The 11,517-nt window shown below is 33.1% G+C and overlaps 1 protein-coding gene across 1 annotated transcript; it reads right to left on the reverse strand.

The window, feature by feature from the left end:
* Positions 1 to 5,915: 5,915 nt before the first annotated feature.
* LOC18031429 (probable rhamnogalacturonate lyase B) lies at positions 5,916 to 8,017 on the reverse strand. The gene has a single exon (XM_006421443.2). The coding sequence runs from the start codon at positions 8,001 to 8,003 to the stop codon at positions 5,916 to 5,918; it is 2,088 nt and encodes a 695-aa protein (XP_006421506.1). The 5' UTR covers positions 8,004 to 8,017.
* Positions 8,018 to 11,517: the final 3,500 nt, after the last annotated feature.

Below are 11,517 nucleotides of genomic sequence, written 5' to 3' on the forward strand. Positions count from 1 at the left end.
CAGCCATGGTTGAACATGACCAAATTTGTTCAAACTTGAAGACTCTTAGGCAAGTTTTTTGCCTATAAATAGGAGATGCCCTTCCTTAATTTTAATCATCCCAGAGAGAAACATTCAGAGTTGTAAAATCTAATGCAAGTTAAGCATTAAGTGAGTATTAGGAAATTTTAGTATTTTGGGTGTATCTGGGGCTTGAGTGAGAGAAATTATTTATAAAAGTGTAGTTGTAATAATTTTCCAAATAGTGAATATTTTTCTTTGGTTGTCTTTTTGACAACAGCTGTGGTTTTTCTCCGAATTTAGAGTTTTCCACGTAAATCTTGTGTTGTGGGATTGATATTATTTTTAATTTAATTTTTCTTGTTAATTTTTTACTTGACAATTGCTTGAAGTGATCTTGGGAGGAAGCTCGATTTCTTAACAGTGGTATTAGAGCCATTGATTAAAGTTTTGGTGTCGGGGCACGTATACAGTACTGTTCAAGTATACGGTACTATTCACATATACGGTAATATTCACGTGAAATAGTGGGAGCCAATCAAAACAGTCTGTAGTGAAGAGTAAAGACTGATCTGCAAAGCAAATATGTCCGGATTAAAAATTTTCAAGTCCAGTGAAATTTGAAATAGAAAAATTCGATGGGAGAATTACCTTTGGCTTATGGCAAGTTCAAGTCAAGGATGTGTTGATTCAATCTATGTTACACAAGGCATTGAAGGGAAAGCCATCCCCTGCTTCCAGTAGTGGCTCTGAAAAAGTTAGTATAAGCGATAAAGATTGGGAAGATTTTGATGATAGAGCTATAAGTGCCATACGATTGTGTCTAGCAAAGAATGTTCTTGCAAATGTAGGAAAAATTCCTACAACGAAAGAACTTTGGGAGAAGCTAGAAAAGTTGTATCAGACAAAGAGCATCTCAAATCGATTGTACCTGAATGAGCGATTTCACACACTGCGAATGGGTGAAGGTACAAAAATTTATGATCACCTCAGTGTTCTCAATGGTATTGTGTCAAAACTAGAAGCCATTGGAGTTAAAATTGAAGATGAGGACAAGGTGCTTAGGTTGCTATGGTCATTTCCAACTTCCTACAAACATTTGTTACCTACTTTGATGTATGGGAAGGAGACAGTAGATCTTGAAGAAGTTACTAATACTTTACTCTCAGAAGAAAGAAGACTGAGTGGTGAAAGTACTGAAACTACATATGTCTCAGCTTTGGCAGTTGTAAGGAATTGGAAGAAAAATAATTATAAGAAAGAAGTCTGCTGGGAGTGTGGACAATCAGGACACCTAAAAAAAGATTGTCATAAGAGAAATGGAGCAAGATCGGCAAGTGGCTCCAGATCAGATACTGATAGCATTGCTAGTGGTAAGTCTCTCATCATCGTGGGAGACGATGGTCCCTTGTAAAAATGATAATGACGACATCCTCATGGTATTACGCTGGTACCATGAAAGGGGATATGTTACTACTATCGGGTCCACAAGATTTACACACAAGGCATGGTTGGCATTGATGCAGGGTGTGTGTTGGAATTTATGTCGATGGCTGACAAACTTCGAAGAAGGCCAACATAGAAGTTGCACCATAAATTTTAGTAGGATATTTCGACATGTGCCGATGTAAAATTCTTAGAATTGGTAATTAATTCTAAGTGGTATACTCTTTATGGTGGAGTATGATAATTCTCTATGTTGAGGATTATGACTAAGGTGAAGACAATAAGGGTGGTGTGGAGATTGATTGATTCTCAATCAAATCTCCAAGTGGGAGAATGTCAAAGTAAAGACTTCAACCTCCATTCTTGAACCATGGGAGCAGTCATGGTTGAACATGACCAAATTTGTTGATCCAATTTGGTAGGTAAGCCACCAAATTTGATCAAACTTGAAGACTCTTACGCAAGTTTTTTGCCTATAAATAGGAGATGCCTTTCCTTCATTTTAATCATCCCAGAGAGAAACATTCAGAGTTGTAAAATCTAATGCAAGTTAAGCATTAAGTGAGTATTAGGAAATTTTAGTATTTTGGGTGTATCTAGGGCTTGAGTAAGAGAAATTATTTATGAGAGTGTGGTTGTAATAATTTTTCACATAATGAATATTTTTCTCTGGTTGTCTTTTTGACAACGGTCGTGGTTTTTCTCTGGATTTAGAGTTGTCCACGTAAATCTTGTGTTGTGGAATTGATATTATTTTTCATTTAATTTTTCTTATTAATTTGTTACTTGACAAATTACTTGGAGTGATATTGGGATGAAGCTCGATTTCCTAACATTCTCATGCAAGATATCAATTTAAGTATTTCAAAAAGTTGAAAGAAAAAGAATAAAATATTCAATTTTTTTTAAAAATAAATTAATAGAAAAATTGGGTGTGCTGAATACTTTTCAAGGTGCTAATGGCCTCACTACTTGAAATAAATTAGTGAAACAAATCCTATTGAATTTTAGCCTGTAATTAACTCCATTTTTTTTCTTTAATAAATTTCCCGCACTTATAATGAGTGGGGCTATTAATGACCCCCCACAAATAATGTTTACATGACCCCATTTTCACATATTGACATTTCTACCCTTGAGAATTGCACCATGAAACAATGAATACCCCGTTTCTTCTTTTAATTTTCGTTGATTTTTTTTTATAGAAAAAAGGGGCTCATGGTGCCCCTTCAAGGCGTTTCTTCACCAACAAATAATAACACTTAATTGACCAGGATCTGGATCTTCAGTCCAACAGACCAAGCTTTGAATGAAGCAACAAACAAATACATATGTGAAGATCAATTGAACGAGATACAAAGATGCCAAACAATTAAGTAGGGAAAGGAGGGCCTCATGATTTTGATCAGTTTAAATATCATCTAATATAATTTGAAGAACCCATCCATATGAAATTCATTAGTTTGAATTATAGTATAAGTGAGGAATACTTATAATTATATCTAAAAATATTATGCAGAATAAGAGATAATCAGAATCACTTTTATGCATTGACATAAAGGTAAATGATATTTTTGAAACAAAATAGATATATTTAGAAGTAATTGAGTTATTTATATAATGTTAATGGGGCACTTAATGGACCAAACAAATTTTAACTAGGGTTGGACTATTAGCACCCTTTAAAATCTAAATAAAACATCTCTACTTAAAAAATAATATTAATAACTAATTAAAGATTTGTTATTTATAAAGACACCAATGATCTTCCCAAACTAACTTTAGTTCAATCTCTTTCCAATAAAATGTTTGTTTCTTTATGAAAAAACTACTTTATTGTCCACTATGCATAGAGATATTAATTTTAAAACCGCACGTATATGACCGAATCATTTATAATCAAATTACCATAACAGGCAAATAATTTTCCTTATTTGTTTTAAGATATTCCGACTTCATTCGCAGTGTTCTTCTCCTTATCTACAACCACAACCATTGAAGAGATTTGAAGACCGTAATTATTTCAAGCAAGCAAAAAGTACTTAACGAGCCACAGTATATAACAAAAAACTAACAAACAATAACTAATTTTATATATCCATTGACATTAAATAAATTACAATCTTTCTTGCAAAGATCAGTTTTAGCTTTTAATTCACAATTGTTGTAGATCTATGCAGTTCATATTGTCAAATTCATAATTGTTCAAAATTAATTATCGTTGAATTTTAATTTTCAGAGAAATTGTTATTAAACTTTAAAAAGTTTTTATCGCGCACGATATCAATTTTAGTATTACAAAAAGTTGAAAGAAAAAGAATAAAACATTCAAATTTTCTAAAAAATAAATAAATAGAAAAATTGAGTTTGCTGAGTACTTTTCAAGGTGCTGATAGCCTCACTACTTGAAAGAAATTAGTGAAACAAATCCTATTGAGTTTTAGCCTGCAATTAACTCCATTCTTTTTCTTTAGTTCACAAGAAAGAAAAATCCTATTGTGATCGATCATTCATTGCTTTGGCTCTCAATTAGTTCACAAGAAAGAACAATCACTACCATTAGACTAGCTAATGCATACAGATTAAACTTATTATCAAACTAATTAACTAAATAATTAATCATGTCTGCAATAAGGAATTTTACGTCTCCAATTCCTCCTTATCCTGCTACAGTAGTAGAAATGTAAAGGCTCCAACTCAGCAGGATACGACTTTCTGGCCTGTATTACTAGCATATGAAATTTGCCTCCACTAATTCTTGAAGCTAAGTTCCTTGCAGGAGCCACTAATTCCTGAAGCTAAGTTCCTTGCATGATCAAGAAACCCATACAAGTAACTCCAATTACAAGACGCTGCTCAATTCATTATTGCTCCTTCAAGAACAACTCTATATACTTTCCCACCTTCATGCTTGTCCCAACCGTCAGCAATCATCATCCCAGTTTCCAACCAGCTCCTGTTTCATACTTCGGAGACATTACTCTGAGAATCTGTGAGCTGTAATCTTGCCCGATACTGAGCCGAAGACAATGCCGTCATTGTAAGTGATGCCGATGATAGTAGTGCCCATCGAGGGTCGGGCATTAACATATTTCAAGTTCATATTCTTCACTCAAGAACTGAGAGAAGAAGAGAAGAATATTTACGAGGGAGTCAGAGTTTTAAAAGAAAAAACTCTTTATATAGACAACATCTTATCATTCCTAAACTACTTCACTATTTGCAGTGCGCGCGTGTGTATATCTATATAATTGGTTAAAACATACATGCGGTAAGAAATAAATGAGAAAGGAGTGGTACTTTAGGAGTACCAAAAAATTTTTCACTAAGTTGCTTTGAAAAATAAAGACTAATAAATAAATCACTAACACAATAACTATATCTTCTTTATAACATACTAAATGATAAACAAAGAATTAGGTCTCTTGAACCCTAAGATAATGTTGATTGATGGTTTTCAAATTTCCTTAAATAATGAACGAAATAAATACCAAATAAGGTAGAGCTATTTGCAGCCTAAATTATACTCTCAATAGCCATAATTTTATAGAATTTTACACCACAAAAATAACCTTAATGCATTTTATTATTAAGAACATACAATTTGATATAACTAAAAGTAAATAAAATACTCTACTTTAGGCACCATCTAATACACCCACTTCAATTATCCTCTCAAAAGACGTAATCTATATATATATTTTTCTAGAATATCAAATCAATTTCCATCATTCGAAATACTACGTCCGCAGTAGAGAGACAAAATAATAGGGAATTGTTCCGCATGTAGTATTAATGGAAAGTAATAAGAGAAAGTTATTAAAGATGCCAATATCTAGTTTTTAAAAGAGTGATAGAAAATTAAGCTATCAAAATGCACTCTCTCTCAGTCTCTATGTTGCCTTTGGGCAACTAACCTCATTTTTTCTCCGTTTCCAAAGTGCCATTAGATAACATCAAGTAACTTTAATCACAAGTATAATAAAGACAAAACAATTTTATCCAACAAAAGAACAATTTTTTTTTTTAAAAAAATCTAGTTCAAAGAATTCTTTCAATTTATATTCCTTCTAGATTTAAGATCTTTAAGAATATTTTTAGAAAACATATACAAAATTAAGGTTTTGGGAGACATATTCACGAGGAAGCAACACATTATGAGAATCCACAGTTTAGCCGATGTTCATTAAAACAAAATATTAAAAAAAAAATGAGAACCCACAGTGCAGCACATAGCTTCTCTCTGCTGGAAATCGTAGTACTTGCAAGCAATCAACCAATCAACGTGGCTGATCTCCTAGCCACAATCAACTTTGCAAAAAAATGTTTATTTTGCCATTATAATTTTTTAAACATCTAGTTCAATTTGGAAAAAGAATAAAAAGAAAAAAAAATTGCACATATGTATATCTTTCTTTGTAACATGAAAAAATTTACTCTCTAATTATCTCCTCTAAAATATGCATAATTCAGCTTCCTTCGTTGGAATTTGGAGGACCTTCAAAGCGTATGTAATCATACATGACTCCTTGGAAGGGTCCGTTGTTTCTTGACTGAGTAAGATAGATTGTATTATTCCCTCGGTTGAGCAAATAGCGTGGCACGTTGATGCTGTAAAATCTGTACAACCCATGAATCCCATGTCTAGCAATGGCATTGTCCCTTCCTATCGTTCCCGTCGAGAACAGAGGTCGCATGTTTCTTCGACGACTATTGAAATTGAGCCGAACACGTAAATTAGAGAATGTAGCTGCTGACAAGGCCAATTGGAGTGTGTAATTTCCTTTGTTGCTCACGTCCTCCAATTGAAATATAATCTGCCGTGTGGTTGGCTGAAATGTGTTATTCCCTACTTTCCTGTTAACATGAGCAAAGAACCAGTCTCGAGTGTAATTGCTGACGCCAATGGTGTATAGGAGATCATCCTTCGGATAAAAGTCTGCGTATCGTTCCCATAATCCGTATTGCCTAAACTTGTCCGAGGGTCCAGTGAACACCGGGTTCTTATATTTTGTGTAGGGATCTGGCACGAAGAATTCAGCAGCTGAGCGATCTGGGACTCCGATTTCCCACAACGTAGGACCGTTTCTGGGTGGCTCAAAAACAACAGTTCCCAAGTTGATCTTTGACCCTGCTCTGACAGTAATATTAAAACCGTATTTGTAATCGCCAACAAATCCAGGGACCCATGCATACAAATTGTAATCCCCTTCTCGAACATTTTCGATTGTGAAATGTCCTTCCTCGTCTGTCTTTGTCCAGAACTGATAACCCCTAGTTTCTGCTTGCCACGATCCCGCATCACCAGGAGCAGCCAACCCAACGTAAGCGGATTTTGCGCTCATCGGTTTCTCATTCACATATCGGTCATGGACTTGTAATTGACCGGAAACTCTTCCTCTTTGATAAGATTTCGGGAAATCCTTTGATCGAGGGAAATCATACGGCCAACTTTGAACTTCTCTCAACATCTGTTGTTTAGCATCCTCCCAAAGAGCACGAGGATTTTCACGGGAAGAAACTGAGTTCAGATAGACAAAAGCAGGACCCAGCACTTTCTTCCAGGGCTGCCCTTTAGCATAAAATGTATCTATTTCCCTCCCAGCATAATGAGTACTAGAAAACATGGAGAGCACGGTGGGGCCAGCGTGGGATGTGAGCTCTTGCTTGATGGGTCCACATGTGCGGAACTCATCACTGGGTGTGATCATCCAGAATCCCACTCGTGGATTGTGGGATATCCATCCGTGCACCCTGTTATCTTTGTTCTCGCTCGAGTACTGGTACTTGTCATCAACCTCTCCTTTGAGTCTCTGATCGGTTGGATTGGTCAAGAGAACGGCCTCACGGTAGTCAAGAGTCTGACCTCTTACACGATCTTCGTTCAATGCCATTAACTTTTGTTTGTGGTCTGACAATGCCATGTAACGAAACTTGTCTTCTCGAAGCTTGAAAACGGCTCTTATTTGATCCATGTACACATCAGGCCATCCTTCTTCACGCTCCATTATTGCATAGAAGTAGAACCCCGAGACGCCACGCCGCATTATGTACCTCATGTCCACATTTAAGGGCACCAGAGAGCCGCGATGGGAGAAGTTCCATTTTCTTGTGAATGAGAGTTCAACTTGGTCTTCATCCAGCTTCACCACCCTGAACTTTGTTGCTTTTAATACGTCATAGCTGCCAGTAGGATCTCTTGGCTCATTCCAAATTACATCCCAGTACCCTCGTCTTTCTTCTTTATTTTTGTAATCTAGCAAATTGTCAATTCCTTTATATTTGATTCCTGTGACTCCACCGCCTGGCCTCGACACAGTGACTTGGACGAGGCCATTACTCATGACAACCTCTGGTCGATACCGATTCATATAAAGTTTGACCCTGGGCGAAATCTTTAATTCTCCTTTGTTGTTGAAGCTTCGTGGTCCGTTTCTAAAGGATGAGGTCTCTGGTGAGCAAGCACCGAGCAAGCTGAACGATTGAATAATAACCAAGGCCAGCAACACAACCCCCGAAGCCCGTATGCCTTCGCATGACCTTCTCTTCTTCGCCATTGTCGTTGAACAAAACTTGAGGAACCTTGCACTCTTGACTTGCCTTTAATCTTAGGGCACTGAAGCAAACGAAAACGGATAACAAGAAGAACTGAATATTTCAGAGAGCAAGGAAACTAGTCTCGCTTTTAAGGAAAATATTTGTTATTCGTCTCATGAACGATCAAGACACGCTATATATAAGGAGAGTAGAGCCCTGTCAAATCCTATTGATAGAATAATTCCTAAACAACTTAGGACTATAAAATAACGATTAAGTAACCACTAACAAAACAACTGACTCCTTAATCGAATAGGAAATAGAATTAACAAAGAATTAGGACAAAAAGGCCCTTTTCAAATTTCCACCATATGTCATGCTTTGGAGTTTGGACTCCCATAATTAATTTTCTATTTCTAAAATAACCTTATATGTATTTTTTTTATTAAGGACAATTTGATATTACTATATATATATATATAATATTTTACTTTAGACACCATATAAAATGTAGACTTCAATTACTTGACGACCTATTATGTATAAATTTTTTGCCTAGAACATCAAATAATCCATTTCCATCATTCGAAACACTATGTCCTTGCGAAACACAGTGACTAGGAGATTGTTGCATGCGTAGGTAAAATTAATGGAAAGTAGTAAGAGAAAGTTATAGAGACACCAATATTTAGCTATAGATTTAATTCTAAACTTTTTTAATTTTTTTTAAAGGGTGATAGAAAATTATTAAGATATTAAAATGCACTCTGTGTCAGCCTCTGTCCTGTAGGAATCTAAGATATGTGTAAATAATGAAGGAAAGTGAAAGCAGTGGCTGAAGAACTGCACCAATTAAAAAGGACATCAAAGACGTTAGATTAAAAGGAGGACGAAGATTTGATTAACACGTATTGCTTTCAGGTTGTGAAACTGAAGATGAACATGAAGGAACAAAAAAAGGAATTCTTAATGAATTTAATGGTGATGGATATCCTGGTGGGTGTAAAGAGGAAAAATTAATGAATGAGGTTTAGTTCAATATTATTTTGACTTTTGTAAGGATATGTAAAGAAAAAAATAACTTCTAAAACTTTTTAACAAGCGGGTTAAGGGCATCACTAAAAGGCTATTTAAATAAAATTTTATTACTTATTTGAAGAGCTACATCAATATTTAAGGCTCCAAAAGACACTCCAATTAAGATTATTCAAATAAGAGATTATTCTCTCTCTTCAAATTTGAAGAGTTGATTTCTCCCTCTTCAATTTATATTTTATTATTTTTCATTAGAGAAAGAGAGAGAAGTGTTTTAATTGTTATTGACTTTTCTTTTAAAAAAATAATTATTTGATTAAAATAATATTAACTTATTTCTATTTAAAGAGTCTTTTGGAGAATAGCATTTTTTTTAATTTTTTTATTTACCACATAGGTAAGAAAATAGATATTTGAAGAGTGAAATTAATAGAGGCTTTTGGAGATGCTCTAAAAGCGTGTTCAAACTATAGTCTATCTGTCTATGTGTACATATATTACAGAGGGGTGATTATAGATAAATCTATGTATGATCATATGGGTGAGGTTATTTACACTTTAAAAATTACTTTGAGCATTCTATTATTTTGTATGCCCATCTAATAATTTTAAAAAATTAAGTTTTGCTTTTACATTCTTTAAAATTTCAAGAAGGTCCTTATTCAGACCAGTTAAGTTAATTAGTTTATTTACTTAAAACACCAATAAAGTTATATTCAATACATTTAATTTCAAGAGATTTAACAAATTTTTATAACAATATAATCAAGTCATCAAGTTGAAAATAAATTATTTATTAAAGGTATAGTTATTAATTTTTTTGTTTATTTATGTTTAATATTAGATTTTGCATTCAAAATAACTTGCAATAAGAAAATAACAACAAGAAATATTCTATAAATACTACCCAAAAAAAGAAGGATAAGAGAAGATGACGACGAAAAAGAAGAAAAGGAAGAGGTTGGGGGGGGGTGCTTTACGGTACTTTTGTTTATTTTATTTTTGTAAAACTAAAAAATAATGAGTGCAAAATTTATTTTATTTACGGAAAAAATAAAAATATTTATTTCATCATTATTCATCTTAGCATTGATTAAGATATTGTAAATAAAAGTTTTAAGATTTAAAGCATGAGAATTACATACATTAAATAATGAGTGTGCTATGTAGGTGTTCAAATTAATTATGTAATATTGACTCAGAACAAATTACACCTAATAGTGATTCATATGATGGGCATTTTTATAATAAATTTTTTATTAAAATTAGAGTGTTTAGAGTGATTTTTACAGTGAAAATAACCTCATTCTTAGAGCATGTACAAAAATTTATTCACACACTTAATTTTTGTAAAATTAAAAATGGGAAAAGTCTACTCTTATATTTTTGTAAAGATAAAAAAACTGGGCTAGAATTGATGTTTCTCTAAATGACCAAATCATTAAGGGTGTGTTTGGTGCATGTGATTATGGTGTATTATAACATTGTTCACATTAAAATAATGCCAAGCCCATGTTTGGAACAAAATTGCAAGGGATTGGGGTGGGGGGCTAATGCGTCAGTTGACGCATTAGCTTTGTTTTTTTTTTTTTCTTTTAACTTTTGCTTTTTACTTTATTATTATTATAATACTAAAATAATAAATAAATATAGTTTTTAATTTAATATAATATTTTTATTTTATTTGTTTTTACATTATAATTATTAATATAAATTAATAAATAAATAATTTATCATTCAATAATAGTATATTTTTTATTTTTATATTATAATTTATTAATAAATTTATAACTTATTATAACTAATAAAAATATTTAAATATGAATAAATTTGAATAATATTAATTTAAAATTAATAATAATATAAATAATAACATAAAATATTAATGCAATTTAAAATATATTAATATAATATAAAACATTAATATAATATAATATTTAATTTAAATTAATTAAAAAAATTATTACAGTACAGTATAATATCAAACATTGTACAGTATTATTATAATACAATACTAATACAATACACTAACATTAAAATAATAGAATACAACATAATACAATACGTGTACCAAACGCACCCTAAGCGCACTAGCCCATTATTGACCCGCAAAGCCCAAAGACAACCCAGCTAATGATGTCAACGGTCAAACAATTTAATCTGCAGCACATTGTCTGATACGGATTAGGGAAATTATTTTCTTCCGGTTAACACAAGTGTGAATCCAGCATGGCTGGATTCGATTACATGCAGGAAACTGCTGTTTTGTCATGTAAACATGGGGCCAAAAAGGCCTTCTAGTTTCAAATTTGTAAATATTTGATTGTGACATTTGCATGGCTGGCAACAGCAGAATTTTATTGTCGTAGCAATCCACAAGAGGAGAGCAGCTAAAATTGAGCATGTTATCCAGACTGTAAAGATAAAATGCCCATCTGTACATTACCAGTATTATGCACAGCCACAAAGTTTCATTAAATTATCAGGAAGCTGCAGGTG

Source organism: Citrus clementina, unplaced genomic scaffold, assembly GCF_000493195.1.
Source record: "Citrus clementina cultivar Clemenules unplaced genomic scaffold, Citrus_clementina_v1.0 scaffold_9, whole genome shotgun sequence".
In the NCBI taxonomy this organism is placed as follows: Eukaryota; Viridiplantae; Streptophyta; class Magnoliopsida; order Sapindales; family Rutaceae; genus Citrus; species Citrus x clementina.

Excerpts from the sequence above, each read along its gene's own strand:
- LOC18031429 (XM_006421443.2), bottom strand. The coding sequence starts at position 8,003 with ATGGCGAAGAAGAGAAGGTCATGCGAAGGCATACGGGCTTCGGGGGTT.